Raw genomic sequence first — 21249 nt, forward strand, 5'->3', positions numbered from 1 at the left:
CCCCCTCTGAAACCCCATGCAAACCCCTACCTCCTGAAACATGGACCACCCCCCACCCCAAACACCCCCCCCCCCCCCAACCTTACCACACCAAAGAAAAAACTGTACAGAACTTTTTTTGTGCAATTTGAAGTGTGCTACACACAGGTGAGTGGGCCTGTACAAACCACCTGTAGTAACACACCTCTATGTGCACTAAACACTTTACACACATTGCTGCGTGTACACAATCCCACAAAAGACTCAGCAATATATGTATGTTTACATGCTCATGCACTACAAATCATCCTGCACTGTTCCCCAAACCAGCTGCTTGACTCAAAATGTTTCTCTTTGAACATGTACAGTATTTGTGAAGCATTCGTATAGTTTGTATTTTTTATCTTTTATTTTTTAGTTTGTATAGGGTAAATACTTATAGTATACTTATAGTTAAAATCTGCCAGTAGGTTAGTTGTGTATAGGTTTATAGTGTTTTTTACTTCATTGTTGTATGTCTGTATTTATGTAGCACCGTGGTCCTGCGAGGCACGACATTTCGTTCCATTGTATGTCCCCAGATGTAGCGGAATGACAATAAAGCCCAACTTGAACTTGAACTTGAAGTTAAATGCATTCATGTCCTGCATTAAACAGTGTGTAAATGCATCTATATGCCACTTCTAATGCAGCTTCTGTGTTTTATCTGCATTGCAAAGATTAATTTTGTCAATACTGATTTCATTTGCTTGGTAACAGCCCAAATGACTTATTATTCTAATTGACTGATGATTCAGTTTAAGAATTTGACTGAAAAGATGATGCACACTTTTAGAAAAAATGGCTTTATAAAGGTAAAAATGCCCATAAAAGGTAAAAATCAATTTAAACTTATTGGAAAAGATTAATTTCTATCACTGCTGTGAACTGATTACCTCACAGAATATGAAGAATATAAAAATTTTTAGGAGTCAGCTGTCCACGGTAGTCCTAAAGATACCAGCACAATAACACAGTCAGTAAAACTTCGTCTAATTATCATTATCAATAAAATCCCAGAAAATATTGATATATTTTTTGTCAATATCGCACTCCCCTAATATATTTAACGTTTAATTTAGAAAAACATCTAAATAAATATGAGAAGTGCCCTTTTTATCCACTTGAGCCCCTGCCTCTAAAAATGTCTGTGCACGTCCCTGTTTCTAACAATATAAGTCTTATCTATCACTTTTTATCAATTTAGCACATCCTTGCTTAAAAAAATAAATAAATTACTGACCCCAAACTTTTGAATAGTAGGCTAGTGTATATTGTAACACACAAACTCTATTTTGAATAAACACTGTTCTTTTTAACTTTCTTTTTAACGCAAAGAATCTTGAAGAAATATCACAGGTCCCAAAAAAATATTAGGCAGCTCAACTATTTCCAACATTGATTATAAATCAGCATATTAGAATGATTTCTGAAGGATCATGTGACACTGAAAATGGTAGAAATGATACTGAAAATTCAACTTTGCTTCACAGGAATAAATTATATTTTAAAGTATATTCAAATAGATTTTTTTTATTTTAAATTGCAATAATATTTCACAGTGTTATTTTGTGAAATTATATTCAGAAGTTTTTAATCAAATAGATACAGCCATGATGAGCATAAGAAACTTCTTTAAAAAACTTTACTGATCCCAAACTTTTGAACAGCCTTGTATTATATATATTGTAAAAAAAATTCTCAGGTAACCTGAAATGTGCATCATTTAGTTACATCAAGGGTCAAATCAAATATAAATAGCACATTAAATTTAAAAGTTCCACAATAGTGAAACATTTTATTCAAGAAAAAAAATGAGAGGGAACATTGCTTGATATGCTATCTTATATTATATTATATTACCCTCTCCTACTTTGTAAATATGTCTCAGATACATTTGGAACACAATTAAAAAAAATATCATGAAAATATTATATGTATCAGACTGTGGATATAAGAAAATATTATGAATGTAAATTGCATTCTATTTTCTGACAATTCACATCCTAAATTATGTAACTTAAACCTATAACACGATTTATCACAGATTTTTATCCCTGTCATTATTTTTTATTTATATGTGCTTTTCCAGTAAATGGTTGTGAAATGAGCACTGCCACAATCACCAATGTTACATCATTAACTTGAGAACCACAAAACCATTTATATTCCAAAGATTAATCAATGACATTCAACTATGTAATGAAATTCGTACAGATATAACTTGAGTCAGTATTATCTTTGGCCATATTTTGTTGTTTTGTTTTGCCCAAGATAACATACAAATTGTATAGTCAAAAAGCAAATATCATGTAAAAACATCTCTGCAATGTATTCATAACACAGTGGTGGGAAAATGTGATTTACATCCCTGAGTGCTGAAAAAGTGGTCCAAAATAACAAAATAACTTTAAATACACATATTTTAAATACACTATAGGCCTAGCCATATTACAGTAACAGTAGTGAAACAAAATCTAACACAAACCAAAAGGATTATTATATAGACACATATTACATTTTTTAAACATTCATGAAAATGTTATGAGTAAATGTGCACTTTCTTTCTTTCTTTCTTTCTTTCTTTCTTTCTTTCTTTCTTTCTTTCTTTTTAGCATCTGACACTGAACATAAAATGCTTTCACTAATTCTGAAACATCTCGTTTATGTCAGTCAGTACACTCTATTGGCTATGTTTCTGCAGGAGTTGCAAAATCTTACCAATAAAGAGCAAATAAAAGGCTGGTCCTCTTGTTATACAAAAATTACAATGAAGGTTTTGCTGATGCTGACAAGTTTAACTGGAAAAAAGTTAATATTAGATTAAAGTCATACAGAGTCGAGGTCATAAAAGGCTGTAACTTTGTCTCCTTCGTCCAGTCCCTGCTTATATTAAGAGAGAAGCTCATCAAAGAGATGTTTGGTCCGGAAACAAACTCATCATGGATGGATACTGAGACAGTTATAGAATTAGAAGAATAGAGTCGTTCTCATTCTGTGGCCTGCTATCTTCAACTTTGCAAAAGTTTTGACCAAATAAAGCAATAATGGACAGATCAGGTCTTTACGTTTTAGCAATGTTATTTTTAACCCATGGACCCTGCATCGTGCAAGGTATGTTTTAATGTAATACTGAAAATCAATTATTTTAATTTTGCATTTTTAATGTAATATTTTGCTGTACAGTATTGGCACTTGCAAATATGATTGTATTTAGATTCAGGTTTTTTGTAATGTATGGTGTTGATGATTATTAAACAAACAATACACTCTTAGAAAGAAAGGTACAAAAGCTGTCACTGGGGCTGTATCTTTTTGAAAGGTATACCTTTGTACCTAAAGGGTCCATACTGGTATCTTAAATTGTACATATTAGAATCTAAACGGTACAAAAGTGTACCTTTTGAACTTTTTCTAACCTTTATTTAAATTTTTTTTTTGAGAGTGTATGAATGTTACAATACTACAGCAGGCCTACTCTCAACTGCTTCCAATTCATCCCAGTGTGAACATTTTGAGCAATGAAATTAGTGAAACTGATGTAAATACTATATATTTTTTGTAAAATTGAAACAATTTCTTTCAGGAAAACTACTTCGCAAACAAAAAGTAGCTAACTACATTGAAGTTACTCAAAAGAGCAATTATATTACTATCATTGTTTGATCATGTTAGTTAATACATTAACTAATGTTAACAAATGACACCTTATTGTAGAGTGTTACCATATATATATATATATATATATATATATATATATATATATATATATATATATAGTCACAACTTTGTAAATGTATTAATAAATAAATTAAAATAACTGAAATAAGTACATTGCATAAGTATTCATCTAAATATTTAGCTGAAGCACCTTTACAGTATCAAGTCTTTTTTGTTTGATCATCATCATTTGGCAATTATCTGCCATTTGTCTCCTCACCTCTTCACCTCTCAAGCTCTGTCAGGTTGAATAGGGTCAGATGCACATTTTCAGGTTTCTCCAGAAATATTTGATTGGGTTCAGTCCCAGGCTGTGGCTGGGCTACTCAAGGACGTTCACAGAGTTGTCTACACTGTAAAAAAAAAAAAAAGTTGAGCCAAGTTAAAATTTTAAGGCAACCAGCTTCTTTTAAACACTTAAAGTGTTTAAGCTTTTGAGTTTTCTCAACTTGTTGTTTAAGTTTATACAACAAAAAGTTGATAATCTCCTACAAAAATAAGTTGAGAGAACTCAAAAATCTGCTGAAGCTGGTTGCCTTAAAATTTTAGGTTGGCTCAACTTTTTCTTTTTACAGTGCCACTCTTGCTGTGTGCTTAGGGTCATTGTCCTGTTGGAAGTTGAACCTTCTGAATGCTCTGGACTGGGTTTTCATTAAGGCTATATCAATATTTTTGTGCATTGAGCTTTTCTTCTTCTCTAATGAGTCCCTCAGTCCCTGCCGCATGAGGCTGCTACCAGCACACTTTACTTGTGGGATGGTACTCTGCAGGTGATGAGCAGAGCTGGTTTCCTTCAAACATGATGCTTGGAATTGAGGTTCGTCAGACCAGAGAATCTTGTTTCTCACAGTCTGAGGGTCCTTTAGGTGCTTTTTTGCTAATTTCAAGTGTGTTCTCACATGTCTTCACTGAGGAGAGGATTGAGTTTGGCCACACCAACATAAAGCCCAGATCGGTGGAGTGTTGAAGCTATGTTTGTCCTTATGTGAATTTCTCCTATCTCCAGATTCAAGATTCAAGATTCAAGAGTTTTATTTGTCACATACACAATTATACAGAGTATAACCAGCAGTGAAATGTAGGTAACCACATGTGATCATGAAGCTCAACTAGAGTGACCATCAGGTTCTTGGTCACCACTCTAACCAAAGCCCTTCTCCATCAATTGCTCAGTTTGGCCAGGAGGCCAGCTCTAGGAAGAGTCTTGGTTGTTTCAAACTTCTTCCATTAAGGGTAACAGAAACTACATGCTTCTGTGAACCTTCATTGCAGCAGATTTTTTTTTTCTCCGAACTCTTCCCCAGATATGTGGCTTGACGTAAATCTGTTTCTGAGCATTTCAGGCAGTTCTTTTGACCTCAGGGCTTGGTTTTTGCTCTGATATGCATTATCAGCTGTTAGACCTTTTATTAAGATGTGTGCCTTTCCAAATCATACCATTCAATTGAATTTGCCACAGGTTAACTTCACTCGAAGTGTTATAACATCTACATGCAATATGAATGCTCCTGAGCTAAATTTCAACTGTCCCAGATAAGGAAATGAATACTTATGCAATAGAATCATTTAAGTTTTTTATTTTTAATAAATTTGAAAATATGTTAAAAACCTGTTATTTGCTTTACCATTATGGTGTATGGAGTGTAGATTGATGTGGGAGAAAAAAGATGGATGGACCAACTAACCAATGATGTAATTTATAAATCAAAGTTACTTGCTGGCACGAAACAACAAGGCAATTAAAAATTTGCAACTTTAGTTTGCTACTCTGCAAAAGTGAGTTTAATATTGCAAATTTTATGAGGTATCACATGAGGTAGAGTTCAGGTATTCTACACAGTAGCTCCTAAACCCATAAACAGAGTTACTCATTGCTAAATTATTCCTTGCAAAACCAAGATTTTTTTCTCCTAAATTACCTAATAAACCTAAGTCCTCACAGATGACTGTGACTTAATGATAAGGTTTACTTTTACATCAACCTTCAGGTTCTGACATTTTTCTAGATTGAACCAACCTTCTAATGAACTGGCGATGCCCACTATCAACATGCACACATAACATTAACGTATCTGTCACATTTCCAGTTGCAGCATAGTGATGTTTTGTCAAATTAGATTACCCAAGGTTGGTCAGACAAAACTCATAATTTTCTGAGCAGGTCAGTGCACCAGTGGTCAGTTCCAGTGCAGTAATGGTCAATGCATAAATCAAGCCTGGAGGTGTGATGGAACAAAGGACTGCACAGATGACTCTGATGAGCAGAACTGTCGTAAGTATCTCTAGGTGAACAATGGCTTGTTGGATTGACCCTTAACAAGGGTCATACATTTTCTCATCTCTGTATTATATTTTCAGCTTTACCCACTTGTAGCTCTCAACAGTTCAAATGCCTGACAGGAGGGGAGTGTATTTCTTTAGCATTTGTATGTGATGGAGAACCGGACTGCACCGATGGCTCTGATGAGCAAAGAGCCTGTGGTATGATTTATGTGCCTTAATTGACAGAAAGAATACAGTTATTCAGTAATAAAAATGTGAGTATTATCAGAGGTGGTCTATGACCCTATTGTTTGTTTTCTAAGGTGGGCTGACATGTAGCCCAGACCAGTTCACTTGTCGAGAAGGGCAGTGCATTCCTAAACAATACAGATGTGACCATGTATCAGACTGTGTGGATAACTCTGATGAGAACAACTGCAGTAAGAATGTCTCTTTCTTCCATACAAAACAGGCTCCTATTTATCAGTATGCATTTTTTTTTTTTTTTTTAAATGTCTGAAATTAAGAAAATTAATGTTTCTTTTTTTCTTTTTTTATAATTTTGGCAATAATATTTAAATAATATTTAATTATTAATTTCTTTTATTTCATTTTGTATATAATTCACTTCTACTATTTTAACCTTAATTAAATAAAAATCTAAATATCTGTTACTGTTTCGTAACAATTGTGCAAGTTTATTTTAGCACCTCTGTCATTGAAAAAGTACAGACTAGGCCTATAAAACACTGAAATAAATATGGTTGCAGTACTACCAGTACAGGTTGCTATTGGTCAATATATAGTAATAAAAAAATCTAATTCTAAATATCATTAGAAAAAAATATTATATTATTTGTTAACAGATATAACACATCTAACATGTTAATGATATTCTCTGAACCAGAATTTAAACGAAAATTAATTGCAAACAGGCCTGTAATGAATGCCACAAAGGTCCTTAGTAATGTTATCTTTACGAGACAAAAAGCGTATGACTGTTTTAAATTGTCCAATACACATAAAAATCTCAAGATAAATCAGTTACCAAGGAATTGTCAGATTTTGTCTCCATCATCAGGTTTTGAAATTCCAATAAAATGCATCTAATTTCCTCTTGTTGAATCCAGATTACCCAGCCTGCACAGATAAGACATGTGTCAACGGCGCTTGCTACAACAACACTCAGCACTGCGATGGGATACTAGACTGTCGAGATGGATCAGATGAATCCAATTGCAGTGAGTGTATAGTGTAGTGATCAATCAGATGTCAGTAAAGCATGTTCAGAAGAATGTTCAACATTTGATCATGTACATCATGGTAATTTCCTTTCATATTCTTTGTCTTTCATTCCTCAAACAGCAAGGCATTGTCAGTCGCATCAGTTTGAATGTGCCAGTGGATACTGCATCCCAATGCCCTTTGTCTGTGATCACTGGGATGACTGTGGAGATAACAGTGATGAGCAAAACTGTGGTGGGTTCCACAATACATCTCGACTATTCTACCAAAGCCACATGGGTTACAAAGATACTCTTTTAGGGATTAAAAGTTGTTTCTGCCATATAAAGCACTGCTATTTTGTCTTCTTCCAGAGTATCGGACCTGTAGTGGGTCAGAGTTCACCTGCAGTAATGGACGCTGTATGCCTCAGCAGTGGGTGTGTGATGGCGTCAATGACTGTGGGGACTTTAGTGATGAGAATGGATGTGGTGAGATTCAGCTCTCTCCTGTCAATATGCAACAGATTCAATCAGTAAGGCATATGGTAAATTAGTTAACCTTAAATGCTCATACTTTCAGACCCAGGTATCCGAGACTGTTACCCTGGCGAATGGCCCTGTCCAGGCTCTTCAATGTGTGTTCCCATAAACAAAGTGTGTGATGAACATCCTGACTGCCCTGGTGGAACCGATGAGACCAATAGTACAGCACATCTGACCTGTGGTAAATTAAATTAAATGTTAACACTTTTGTGTTGATCAGCATGTTAGAGTACTCATAAATTTTAATGTAATTATGATGTGTTATCAGTCAAACATTAACAAGTTAACATTTGCAAGTTCCCTAACAAGTCTAACAGCCTATAACAAAGTACTTACTAGATGCCAGTACATCTATTATGAAAATGCATAACCGCAACGAAACCGTCAGTATTACAGGACAATTTAAAGTAGTGTATTGTTGAGTTAACTCAAGTGCCCACCAACAAAAACTGTCTCTCTTGTAGATTTGCACCAGTGTTCTGCTCTGAGCTGTGAGTACCGCTGTCATCCCAGCCCTCAGGGTGGAGCGTGCTACTGCCCCGATGGCTTCACTGTGGCCAATGACAGTCGCACTTGTGTGGGTAAGTGCCACGAGACCCCTTTATTATCTGATTACAAATCAGATTTCTATCTACATCTGGATAATGTCACATCATGCTAGAAAGAATAATCACTGTGAGTTTGTGAGTTCTTTAAAGGTCATGCATTTTAAAATTATTTTATAACGTTTCCTGAGGTATGGTCTTATATCCAAATATAATTCTTAGGATTTGTTCATCAAAAATGATCATAATTTAGATATAAATGTTAGTTTTCCACCCTGAATAATAGCCCTCTGATTTGAATGTATATTTGGAAGGGGCTTGTCTGCTACTAAGAACTCAATTTAAATGCCCACTGTTCTCTGGTTTTATAACAGCCGCCATGATGAACTAATCGTGAAAAGAGTTGTTTATAGCAGTGTTTTTTTTCTGCCGCGGCACAGTTTTGATAAGTAAAAAATCCCACGGCACACGCACACCATTAAGCACTGAAATATAGCAACAAAAAAAAATAACAACAACAAAAAAGATTGCAATGTTATAAATAAAATAAAACTCAATAAAGTATTATCTTATGCCTCATGCATTTGAGTACACCTAATCATTATTGTTTTTCAAGTAATTTTTAAGGTGTTCCAGTTTTCATTTTTTTGTGATTTGCTGGACAAATGTTAAAATGTTTATCATATTTTCAGACAGAACTGATTTACTGCTTATTTGATTAGAGAACTGTTATTAAAAAAAATTATAATTATGCCAAACTAAGACAATAATTTTCAGGAATTCCAGCCATTTAATGAGAGTTTTTCTTTTTTTCTTCTTTTTTGTGCAATCTAGACATTTGCATAAGTGTATTTTTGGTTACATCAGAACAACTGTAATGAGTCGTGTTATTGACCCATGTATGTGTTTTATCCTCAGACTACGATGACTGTAAAATTTGGGGTATCTGTGATCATTTCTGTGAGGATCGCCCAGGCACACATCATTGCAGCTGTGCAGATGGATACTTCCTGGAGCAAGGTCATGTCTGCAAGGCCAATATTTCAGGTGAGTGGAATCTAGAAATGAAAATGCTTTTTTTATGTGCTAAATGTGTCAAATAGTATACATCATTAGTGGTATTTGTCCATATAAATTTAATTTGAATCTATTTTAGTGCAGGATCACAGCATCCTTTCCAACACTACTATGAATCTCATTAAAAGCATCAGTTAATCATCATCTGCCTACATTGAAGGCACTTCTAGGGGCAATTTAGTAGAGTTGCTATTGGCTAATAAGTAATAAAGACAAAGTACAGAAAAGTACAATTTCATAAAATAATATTGTATTTTGTTATGCAAAATGCACACTATGTTGTTTGTTGCATTCCGTAATTTTTTTTTTTCAATGCTGCCTGCCTGCTTCACCAGATGATAACCACTATAGTACTATGATGCAGATAAAAATAGAATAGTTTTAGCTAATATTGATAGTACATTGTAATGTCCCTTGTCCTTTTTGTCGTTACAGGGGGTTTACCACAGCTGATCTTCACAGATGGCCGTGATATCAAGATGGCAGATATTCATGGGCGGTTTGTAAGGCTTCTGGTCCAATCAGATGGTAAAGGTTATGCTGTGGGTGTCGGTTACAACTGGCACACTCAAAGGGTCTTCTGGACAGACACCAATTCTCAGAAGGTGTTTAATGGTTTATAGTGTGAAATTGCATTGTACATATGAAAACAGTTATATTTAACAAAAAAAACATTTATATGTATTTTTCAGGTTTACTCCATAAATTTTGATGGTAGTGAAAAGAAGGAGGTGCTGTCTGAAGCAGTGCACAATGCCCAGAATCTGGCTGTAGACTGGATCAACTTTAAGTTGTACCTTGTTGAGGAACGTGTGGAGAGAATTGAAGCATGTGATTATGATGGAGGAAACCGTGTCACACTGATCGCAGAAAACTTGGTGACCCCTCACGGGCTTGCTCTGGACCCAACAGTGGGGTGAGTACAGTATGTTTGTGGATGAGATTTATTGTGTTGTAAAGGAATATTGAACTCATCTACTTGTGGTCTAACCTGTCTCCTACAGATACATGTTCTTCACAGACTCTGGCTATAACACAGATGATGTTAAACTAGAACGGGCATTCATGGATGGCAGTAATCGGTTTGAGCTGGTTAAGACCAGACTGGGTTCCCCTACTGGAATCACCTTGGATCTGGTCACCAAGAGGGTTTATTGGACAGATAGCCATTTTAACCTGGTTGAGACTGTTACATATAGTGGCTTGGAGAGGTATTGTACTCCACAAATCACCAATTAAAACCTTTCCAAAACATGTAAATCAGTGGTTCTCAACCAGGGGCCTGGAGCCCACTAGAAGGCCTATAAATCGTTTGATGAAACATTTTGGACATTTTCATATGTTCTCATTTAGGATCAATCCCAATTTTAAAGGTGGTAGTTCTAAACATTTAAAAGTCATGTAAATTAATGACATTTTATAACTCCATCTCCATGGACATATTGATATTATATTTTATATAACATATTTATAGTTATGTTAAGCTCTAAAATATTTTATCAGGTAGAAATATATATATTTTAAATCCTTATCCTTAATTCTTATCCAGTCTATCAAGAAAAACTGGAACAGTCATGGGGCCTTTGGACAGTTAGGGGCCTTGGAGTCAAAAAGGTTGAGAATCACTGATATAGTGTTTATTTTTTATTTTTTTATTGAATACTGAATTTAAATTTATATTTGTGTTATCAAATATGCCACTAGGAAAACAGTGTTGAATGGCGGTCATCAGGTCCCCCACCCATTCGGCATTTCGGTATTCGAGAACCATGCCTTTTTCACAGACTGGGTGAAGATGGGTGTGATTCGGACCAACCGCTTCAATGGCAGTGACCCAACTTTTCTGTACCGCTCTACTAACAGACCTGGACAAATTGTGGTTTCCCATCCAGCTCTTCAGCCCTTTGGTGAGACAAAGTTTATTGTTGATAATGCAAAATGTAAAATACTCACAAATTATAAACAAGGAAGACACATTGCAAAATTAAATATACAGGTCCTTCTCAAAAAATTTGCATATTGTGATAAAGTTCATTATTTTCTGTAATGTACTGATAAACATTAGACTTTCATATATTTTAGATTCATTACAACACAACTGAAGTAGTTCAAGCCTTTTATTGTTTTAATATTGATGATTTTGGCATACAGCTCATGAAAACCCAAAATTCCTATCTCAAAAAAGTAGCATATCATGAAAAGGTTCTCTAAACGAGCTATTAACCTAATCATCTGAATCAACTAATTAACTCTAAACACCTGCAAAAGATTCCTGAGGCTTTTAAAAACTCCCAGCCTGGTTCATTACTCAAAACCGCAATCATGGGTAAGACTGCCGACCTGACTGCTGTCCAGAAGGCCATCATTGACACCCTCAAGCAAGAGGGTAAGACACAGAAAGAAATTTCTGAACGAATAGGCTGTTCCCAGAGTGCTGTATCAAGGCACCTCAGTGGGAAGTCTGTGGGAAGGAAAAAGTGTGGCAGAAAACGCAGCACAACGAGAAGAGGTGACCGGACCCTGAGGAAGATTGTGGAGAAGGACCGATTCCAGACCTTGGGGGACCTGCGGAAGCAGTGGACTGAGTCTGGAGTAGAAACATCCAGAGCCACCGTGTACAGGCGTGTGCAGGAAATGGGCTACAGGTGCCGCATTCCCCAGGTCAAGCCACTTTTGAACCAGAAACAGCGGCAGAAGCGCCTGACCTGGGCTACAGAGAAGCAGCACTGGACTGTTGCTCAGTGGTCCAAAGTACTTTTTTCGGATGAAAGCAAATTTTGCATGTCATTCGGAAATCAAGGTGCCAGAGTCTGGAGGAAGACTGGGGAGAGGGAAATTCCAAAATGCCTGAAGTCCAGTGTCAAGTACCCACAGTCAGTGATGCTGGTGTTGGTCCACTGTGTTTTATCAAGGGCAGGGTCAATGCAGCTAGCTATCAGGAGATTTTGGAGCACTTCATGCTTCCATCTGCTGAAAAGCTTTATGGAGATGAAGATTTCATATTTCAGCACGATCTGGCACCTGCTCACAGTGCCAAAACCACTGGTAAATGGTTTACTGACCATGGTATTACTGTGCTCAATTGGCCTGCCAACTCTCCTGACCTGAACCCCATAGAGAATCTGTGGGATATTGTGAAGAGAAAGTTGAGAGACGCAAGACCCAACACTCTGGATGAGCTTAAGGCCGCTATCGAAGCATCCTGGGCCTCCATAACACCTCAGCAGTGCCACAGGCTGATTGCCTCCATGCCACGCCGCATTGAAGCAGTCATTTCTGCAAAAGGATTCCCGACCAAGTATTGAGTGCATAACTGAACATAATTATTTGAAGGTTGAATTTTTTTTGTATTAAAAACACTTTTCTTTTATTGGTCTGATGAAATATGCTAATTTTTTGAGATAGGAATTTTGGGTTTTCATGAGCTGTATGCCAAAATCATCAATATTAAAACAATAAAAGGCTTGAACTACTTCAGTTGTGTTGTAATGAATCTAAAATATATGAAAGTCTAATGTTTATCAGTACATTACAGAAAATAATGAACTTTATCACAATATGCTAATTTTTTGAGAAGGACCTGTATAATACCTGGCCTTTTTCTGACTGCAGTGATAAACCCATGTGGTAAACACAATGGTGGGTGTCAGCAAATCTGCCTTCTGAGTCACCGTACTGACAACGACGGGCTGGGTTACCGCTGCAAGTGTCGACTAGGATACGACCTTCATGATGATCACCACACTTGCTTTAGTGAGTGAGAGAGCCTGTCTGCCAAATCATGAAACTCACTGTTGTTGAATTAGATGGTCATATACTGGGATAGGAAAGTGTATTTTAATATTGAACATTTTTATTTTCAGTTTTTACTGTACCAGATCCTCTGAAACAAACACATTTTCTCTTTCAGAGGTTAGAGATTATTTACTGGTGGCAAGTGCACAAGCAGTCAGGGGTATTCCTCTTAACGTTTCGTCCCAGGAAGATGTCACCCTGCCACTCGCTGGCATGGCCCAATCCTTCTCTGGTTCTGGAGTGGAGTACGATGCATCAGTGGAGACTGTGTTTTACAATGACCGAATGCGACAACTCCTTTACAAATCACTCATCAATGGAACTAGTAAGTGAAAAACACAACACCTTGTTTGTTTGTTTGTTTTTTAACAGTTAAACACTAAAATGGCCAAGTACCATCTTTGATTGAATCCAAACAACAATGTTAAATTTAATCAGAGATTAAAAATACTATTAAACATGGAGAAATTAATTGCATAAATGTAATATTATTTTTTAGATTAATTTAACATGTTTAAAATAAAAATTGAAATTACAAGCATTTACAAAATAAATTAAAATAATATATTATGTTGTTTTCATTAACATTTTTATCAAATTTAGTATATATATATATATATATATATATATATATATATATATATATAGTGGTGTGAAAAAGTGTTGGCCCCCATCCTGATTTTTTTATTTTTTTGCATGTTTGTCACACTTTAATGTTTCAGATCATCAAACAAATTTAAATATTAATCAAAGATAACACAAGTAAACACAACATGCAGTTTTAGAATGAAGTTTTTTGATTATGAAGGGAAAACAAAATCCAAACCCACATGGCCCTGTGTGAAAAAGTGCTTGCCCCCTAAACCTAATAACTGGTTGGGCCACCCTTAGCAGCAACAAATGCAATCAAGTGTTTGTGATAACTTGCAATGAGTCTGTTACAGCGCTGTGGAGGAATTTTGGCCCACTCATCTTGGCAGAATTGTTGTAATTCAGCCACATTGGAGGGTTTTTGAGCATGAACCACCTTTTTAAGGTCATGCCACAGCATCTCAATAGGATTCAGGTCAGGACTTTGACTAGGCCACTCCAAAGTCTTCATTTTGTTTTTCTTCAGCCATTCAGAGGTGGATTTGCTGGTGTGTTTTGGATCATTGTCCTGCTGTAGGACCCAAGTTCACTTCAGCTTGAGGTCACGAATAGATGGCCGGACATTGTCCTTCAGGATTTTTTGGTTGACAGCTGAATTCATGGTTCCATTTATCACAGCAAGTCTTCCAAAAGCAAAACAGCCCCAGACCATCACACTACCACCACCATATTTTACTGTTGGTATGATGTTCTTTTTCTGAAATGCTGTGTTACTTTTACGCCAGATGTAATGGGACACACACCTTCCAAAAAGTTCAACTTTTGTCTCATCTGTCCACAGAGTATTTTCCCAAAAGTCTTGGGGATCATCAAGATGTTTTCTAGCAAACCTGAGACGAGCCTTTATGTGCTTTTTGCTCAGCAGCAGTTTTCTTTCATTTTTGCCCAGTCATGAACACCGACCTTAACTGAGGCAAGTGAGGCCTGCAGTTCTTTAGATGTTGTTGTGGGGTCTTTTGTGACCTCTTGGATGAGTCGTCGCTGCGCTCTTGGGGTAATTTTGGTCGGCCGGCCACTCGTGGGAAGGTTCACCGCTGTTCCATGTTTTCACCATTTGTGGATAATGGCTCTCACTGTGGTTCGCTGGAGTCCCAAAGCTTTAGAAATGGCTTTATAACCTTTTCCAGACTGATATCTCAATTACTTTCTTTCTCATTTGTTCCTGAATTTCTTTGGATCTCAACAAGATGTGTAGCTTTTGAGGATCTTTTGGTCTACTTCACTTTGTCAGGCAGGTCATATTTAAGTGATTTCTTGATTGCGAACAGGTGTGGCAGTAATCAGGTCTGGGTGTGGCTAGAGAAACTGAACTCAGGTGTGATAAACCACAGGTATGTTTTAACGGGGAGGGCAAGCACTTTTTCATGTGGGTTTGGATTTTGTTTTCCCTTCATAAAAAAAACCTTCATTTAAAAACTGCATGTTGTGTTTAGTTGTGTTATCTTTGATTAATATTTCAATTTGTTTGATGATCTGAAACATTAAAGTGTGACAAACATGCAATAAAATAAAAAAAACAGGACGGGGCCAACACTTTTTCACACCACTTTATAGTTGTAAAGTAAAGTAAAGTCGTGACGTATTGTCAAGTATGGTGACCCATACTCGAAATTGGTGCTCTGCATTTAACCCATCCAAGTGCACACACACAGCAGTGAGTAGTGAACAAATGCACACACACACACACACACACACCGTGAACACACACCCGGAGCAGTGGGCAGCCATGCTGCAGCGCCCGGGGAGCAGTTGGGGGTTCGGTGCCTTGCTCAAGGGCACCTCAGTCGTGGTACTGAGGGTGGAGAGAACGCTGTACATTCACTCCCCCCACCTACAATCCCTGCCAGCCGGGGACTGTAGGTGGGGGGAGTGAATGTACAGCGCTCTCTCCACCCTATCAAGAACCATTTTGGGCATTCTATATACTCCAGATACTTCTGCCTAACACAGTTTGAGGAGCATTGGTTTAGTTGTGTCCTGTGTTAGCATTGTGTAACACAAATTAGTTTCACTCATTACTTTTCAGTGTCAGAGAAGTAGAGTTTATTTGCTTACAAAATACAGTTCTGTAAAATACAGAACGTTTTTTTTTCACTAAACATGCTTCTATTGTTATATCTCAGATCATGAGATCCTGACAGGTTACAGAGTGGGCTCTGTGGAGTCAATGGCATATGATTGGACATCTCACATCCTCTTCTGGACTTCCAGCACTTATCGCACCGTTTCCGCTTTTAAAGTAACAGATGGATCAAGACGGGACATTGTTCAGAATTTAAAATACCCCCGGGGTATTGCCGTGCACCCCAGTGCAGGGTATGAGACATCGTTGGCTTGAGTACAACATTCAGAATAAAGTTTTATGCTAAATAAAACATCTATAGCAATTCCTGTAAATACAGAGGAACATAATTAAATATAAGACCCAAATAATGGCTGTTCTGTAGATTTGAGCATTTATGTGTGATTTTATTAGATGGATTTTTATGGAACTTACTGGACAGCTCTATTTTGTTCTCCTAGATACCTCTTCTGGTCTGATTGGTACCGTCCAGCTGTGATTACCAGAGCATACACCGATGGAAGCAATGCTGTTCCACTGATCAACTCAACACTCGGCTGGCCTAATGGACTTGCCTTGGACTACCTGTAAGTAGATCCTTTTACAATCAATAGTTTCCTGTACCTATACACTTTGATTTCTCAAAGAGTTCTGTTTATAAATGAGATGAGTTTATTCACTTTTCATTGTGCGTTGATTCTGACACAAGGATCAGTTTGAACTTAAAAAAAACAAAAAGCTTATTTTTGTGCTCATTAGGATGGATAGGCTTTATTGGGTTGATGCACAGCTAGACCGGATTGAGCATGTGAGCATTGATGGGCTAGATAGACAGGCCTTCTCCAGTACTGGACAAATCACTCATCCTTTCTCGCTTACAGTACACACAGGTTGGCACTTCTGTATTTCTTCATTCTTCACATGACCATTATGATGCTGATTTTAGGATTATGTTCAATTAAATCAATTTAATACATATTTTAAATTTTTTTCACTGACTGATCTACCTCCACTTTATTTGTTAGATTATCTGTATGTGTCAGACTGGAGGACAAATTCTGTTTTCCGAATGAGGAAGAGAGATGGTGGGGAAAATATAATCCTACGAAAGGGCATCTCAGGCATAATGAACGTTAAGGCCTACTCAGCTGATCTCCAGAACTGTGAGTGAAACAGAAAAGCCGCTGTCTTTTTATCCAAAAATTGTATTCTTTTAATTAAGTAGGGGGGGGGGGGTTACTTGATGATGCAAGGACAGTTGCATCACTTCGTCATTTTGACTTTATACACTCCAAGAAAATATTAAAATGACTTTTAATTCAGATATTGAACACATGCTTTTCATAGAAGAGGTTTATTAATTTCACTGAATGAATTAATTTGTATTGTATTTTTGAATAAGTTAATAGACAGGACATAAAATTGACCCTTGTACTTGTTAGATGTAAGTTATTATTTGTCGCAGTAAGGGGTAATCAGCTACTGTTATCTCGTTGCTGTGTACAGTGTTCAAAAGCAGATGCAATCTGATTTCAAATGGCCGCTGCAGTCACTTCTGTTTCCCTACGCCTGCGTCCAACCGTGTGTGTGGATGTCCCTATGGAATGAAACTGCAGGAGAACCAGAGGGACTGTGTCAAGGATGATACTGAACCCCCACCAGATGATAACTGTGGAGACTATGCCTTTCCCTGCGACGGGGGCCGCTGTGTGCCGAATTCTTTCCGCTGTGATGGTGTGAATGACTGTGCCGACAAGACAGATGAAGCCAACTGCACAGATCCAGGTGTGTATTTACATGTGAGTGTGTTTGAGCACCATCTAAAGACCTAAACATTTCTATGAACATCTCCTTTCAACTTTTTAATCAGGAACAACCTGCTCACCATATGCCTTCACCTGCGGAAACAAGCACTGCATCCCTGCTAGATGGCGTTGTGATGGGCATGATGACTGTGGTGATGGGACCGATGAGGATAACTGCCCCACACGTGTTCCAACTACCTGCTCGTCCAGCCAATTCGCTTGCGCTAACGGAAACTGCATCCCAAAAACATGGGTGTGCGATGCCTTCAATGACTGTGGCGATGGTTCTGATGAGAGACAGTGCAGTGAGTACTGAAGATTTTGGAGGAAATTCAGAAAATACATGAACAAGGTTCAGTGAATATGCAGCAATGCTTATTGGCAAAGACCCAGAAAAAAAAAATCCCAGAAGCTCACCCCTAGAACTGCCCATGTACACAGTTAATTTTAACCACTCTCATTCTTCTCTGTCCTCTTCCAGATTCCACTGTCACCACCTGCCAGCCTGGCTTCTTCCTGTGTCCAGATCACCGTTGTATATATAACTCATATGTCTGTGATGGAGACCAGGACTGTTTAGATGGATCTGACGAGAAGAACTGTGGTAAGGCAGTGATTTAATTTGAATTTGAGGTATTGGTATGCTCAAAAGATCCACTTAGTTGGCATGAAATGAAAAATCTTTTTTATAAATGCATGTTGTAGATTTTATTGTGACTAATTCATGTGTGCATATGTTTCATTAAAAGAAAAAGGTTTTCACCTTATAATCAAAATATCTGATTTATTGAAAATGTCTGATTGGACCTTCTGGTGATTGGACCGAATTCTGTCTGTTGATGTATGCAGGACTTCTCTAATTATATAATCCACTTAAACTCCGCTTAATTATATAATCCACTTAAACGTTCACACTTAAGAAAAATGCCCACATCTCAAAATTCAATCAACAATCAATGCATAGAACCAAGTCATGGCCCTACATTTTTTCTGTCAATAGATTTTTACACTTGAATGTACATCACAACATGAAAGAAAAGATCTGTAGCTACACATCTGTTTCATGATGACTTTATTTACCATGGATGATGTTCTGTGTTTTGGGTAGAGTACTCCTGTGCAACATATGAGTTTGCATGTGCCAGTGGAGATCAGTGTGTGAGTCTGAGCTACCGCTGTGATGGGGTTTATGACTGCAGGGACCGCTCAGATGAGAGCGGCTGTCGTAAGTTATATGTGTTTAGAAGTACTCTTTCAGCTCTTTTTCTCTTTTCAGCTTTTAATTCAGTTTTTTGCAGTTAACTGTGACTTAACTGTGATGTTTCAGGAAGTGAATCAGTCTTTACATATTTCTTTTAATTGATATATTTTAATCAATAGCCATAAATATCATATTTTTTATATGAATAGAAGCTATTAACTGTGTATCTAGTTTGTAATCTATTTTTGTATTATTAATTAGCAATTAATGTTAATAAAATAATGCTAGTGATGACTTTATGACTGGTATTTCATGTGCAGCCACACGTGGGCCAGGTCTGTGCCATGACAATGAGTTCCAGTGCCAGGTTGATGGATTCTGCATTCCGAAAGCGTGGGAATGTGATGGCCATCCAGACTGTGAGGACGGCTCTGATGAGCACAATGGCTGCCCGCCCCGAACCTGCAGTTCTTACCAGTTCCAGTGTGATAATGGAAACTGTGTGCATCAAAGCTGGGTTTGTGATGGGGATAACGATTGCAGGGATATGAGTGATGAAACCAACTGTCCCACACCACCATTCAGCTGCCCATCAGGTCAGTGGTTGTGTCCCACAGACCAGGTGTGCATCACAGAGGCTCAGGTGTGTGATGGCCAGAGAGACTGCCCCAATGGAGCTGACGAGTCTCCCGTCTGCAGTAAGTACTGCTGTTGAAAACAGATTTATGTATTAATATTGTTGATGAACTATTCAAATTGTTTTTTTTTGTCTCTTTTTTTCTCACTGTTTGCCTTATCAGATGAAGATGACTGTCAGGTAAATAACGGAGGCTGCAGTCATGGTTGTATTCAGGGTCCATTTGGAGCTCAGTGTACCTGTGAACCAGGATTCCAGCTGCTGAATGACTCAAAGACCTGCGACGACATAAACGAGTGTCTGATCCCTGGATTCTGCAGTCAAACCTGCTACAATGAGCGTGGTTCCTTCCGATGCTACTGCCAAGATGGTTACCAGCTGGAGCCTAATGGACGTACATGCAGAGTAACCTGTAAGCATCATCTTCATCACTCACACATCAAACATGACTGCCCAAGATTTTGTAAAGTATAACATGTTGCTGAATTGCATTTCTAGTCAAATGGCCAATGGTTTTAATGCTAGTTCACACTGTTCCAACTAACACCAAATCCTTATAATATATGTAATAAGTATTATAAGGACACAAGGATAGTAAAACCTGAAATCTGAGGAAATGTGTAATCTGCTCCAGCTCCAGGTGATGCTTTACTTCTGGTGGCCAGACGCAGCCAGATAAGCGCTAACCGCATTTACTTCAGGCCACCCCTTATTTTTCCTGTTGTCAGTGGCACAAGCATTGTCACTGTAGACTTTGATAATGTCAATAAACGAGTCTACTGGGGTGATTCATCTTCGAAAATGATCTATAGTTCTTTCCAGAATGGCACAGACAAAAAACAGGTAACTAATAAAAAGATATAAAGGTCTAGTTGTCTTAATATGGCTTATGCGTTTCATGTCATGCATATATTACTGATATGTTCAACAACTACAATTTGGGATTAATTCATTTGATGATGCTGGTATGTTAGGTGTTCTCTTCAGGCCTGATGGTACCTGAAAGCATAGCAGTGGATTGGGTGGGTAGAAACATTTACTGGACTGACTACGTCATGGAAAACATTGAAGTATCTACTCTGGATGGCCGTTTCCGGAAGGTTTTGATAACCAAGAACGTTACCAGCCCTCGCGGACTAGCTCTAGACCCCCGCAACTAGTATGCATATTGACATACTTACTGATTGTTTTCTATTTTGAGAGAATGCAGCAGTAATTTTGCTGTTAAAAGGATTAGTGCACCCATCACCCATTACTGTCATTATTTACCCTCATGTCATTTCAGATCCATAAGACTTTTGTGAATTTATTATTGTTCAAAAGAAATGGCATATAATATGGTAAACAGAAGCTCAATCAAACTCAACCGACTGATGCACAAGAACAAACCTCATTAGTCATTGGTTCTTGTGTGTCAAGCAAGCACATCTGAGCTTCCGTTGATCATATTTTATGCAATCTATGCATGTGGATGTTTACTGTATATGTCTACAAGCCTAAATTAAATCGGTAGCACTTTATTTTACAGTCCTGTTCCTCATGTACATACTATGTTCTTATTATAGTAATTACAATAACTAGGTACTAACCCTGAACCTACCCCTAAACCTAACCCTACCCCATGTAGTTACCTTATATTACCAGTACTTTCTTAGGTAAGTACACTGTAAGTACATGTATGTACACGTACTGTAAAATAAAGTGCAA

General features: G+C 37.4%; 1 protein-coding gene across 1 annotated transcript in view; it reads left to right on the forward strand.

Annotated features, from left to right (window-relative positions):
* Window positions 1–3095: 3095 nt before the first annotated feature.
* The window catches only part of lrp2b (low density lipoprotein receptor-related protein 2b), a gene marked incomplete at both ends in the record, with an annotated part of 38560 nt that continues 20406 nt past the window's right edge, over window positions 3096–21249 (forward strand). Inside the window, 28 exons of the mRNA XM_079398520.1 lie at window positions 3096–3132; window positions 5900–6010; window positions 6097–6219; window positions 6324–6440; window positions 7131–7241; window positions 7366–7479; window positions 7599–7715; window positions 7807–7950; window positions 8234–8350; window positions 9233–9361; window positions 9827–9996; window positions 10084–10307; window positions 10396–10602; window positions 11096–11298; window positions 13004–13144; window positions 13302–13511; window positions 15961–16153; window positions 16361–16486; window positions 16659–16789; window positions 16925–17062; window positions 17406–17684; window positions 17770–18009; window positions 18186–18308; window positions 18813–18929; window positions 19226–19603; window positions 19706–19954; window positions 20177–20385; window positions 20517–20701. Coding sequence (XP_079254646.1) covers window positions 3096–3132; window positions 5900–6010; window positions 6097–6219; window positions 6324–6440; window positions 7131–7241; window positions 7366–7479; window positions 7599–7715; window positions 7807–7950; window positions 8234–8350; window positions 9233–9361; window positions 9827–9996; window positions 10084–10307; window positions 10396–10602; window positions 11096–11298; window positions 13004–13144; window positions 13302–13511; window positions 15961–16153; window positions 16361–16486; window positions 16659–16789; window positions 16925–17062; window positions 17406–17684; window positions 17770–18009; window positions 18186–18308; window positions 18813–18929; window positions 19226–19603; window positions 19706–19954; window positions 20177–20385; window positions 20517–20701 — 4643 coding nt within the window. The remainder of the gene's footprint in view (window positions 3133–5899; window positions 6011–6096; window positions 6220–6323; window positions 6441–7130; window positions 7242–7365; window positions 7480–7598; window positions 7716–7806; window positions 7951–8233; window positions 8351–9232; window positions 9362–9826; window positions 9997–10083; window positions 10308–10395; window positions 10603–11095; window positions 11299–13003; window positions 13145–13301; window positions 13512–15960; window positions 16154–16360; window positions 16487–16658; window positions 16790–16924; window positions 17063–17405; window positions 17685–17769; window positions 18010–18185; window positions 18309–18812; window positions 18930–19225; window positions 19604–19705; window positions 19955–20176; window positions 20386–20516; window positions 20702–21249) is intronic.

Source organism: Barbus barbus, assembly GCF_936440315.1.
Source record: "Barbus barbus genome assembly, chromosome: 38".
NCBI classification, from domain to species: domain Eukaryota; kingdom Metazoa; phylum Chordata; class Actinopteri; order Cypriniformes; family Cyprinidae; genus Barbus; species Barbus barbus.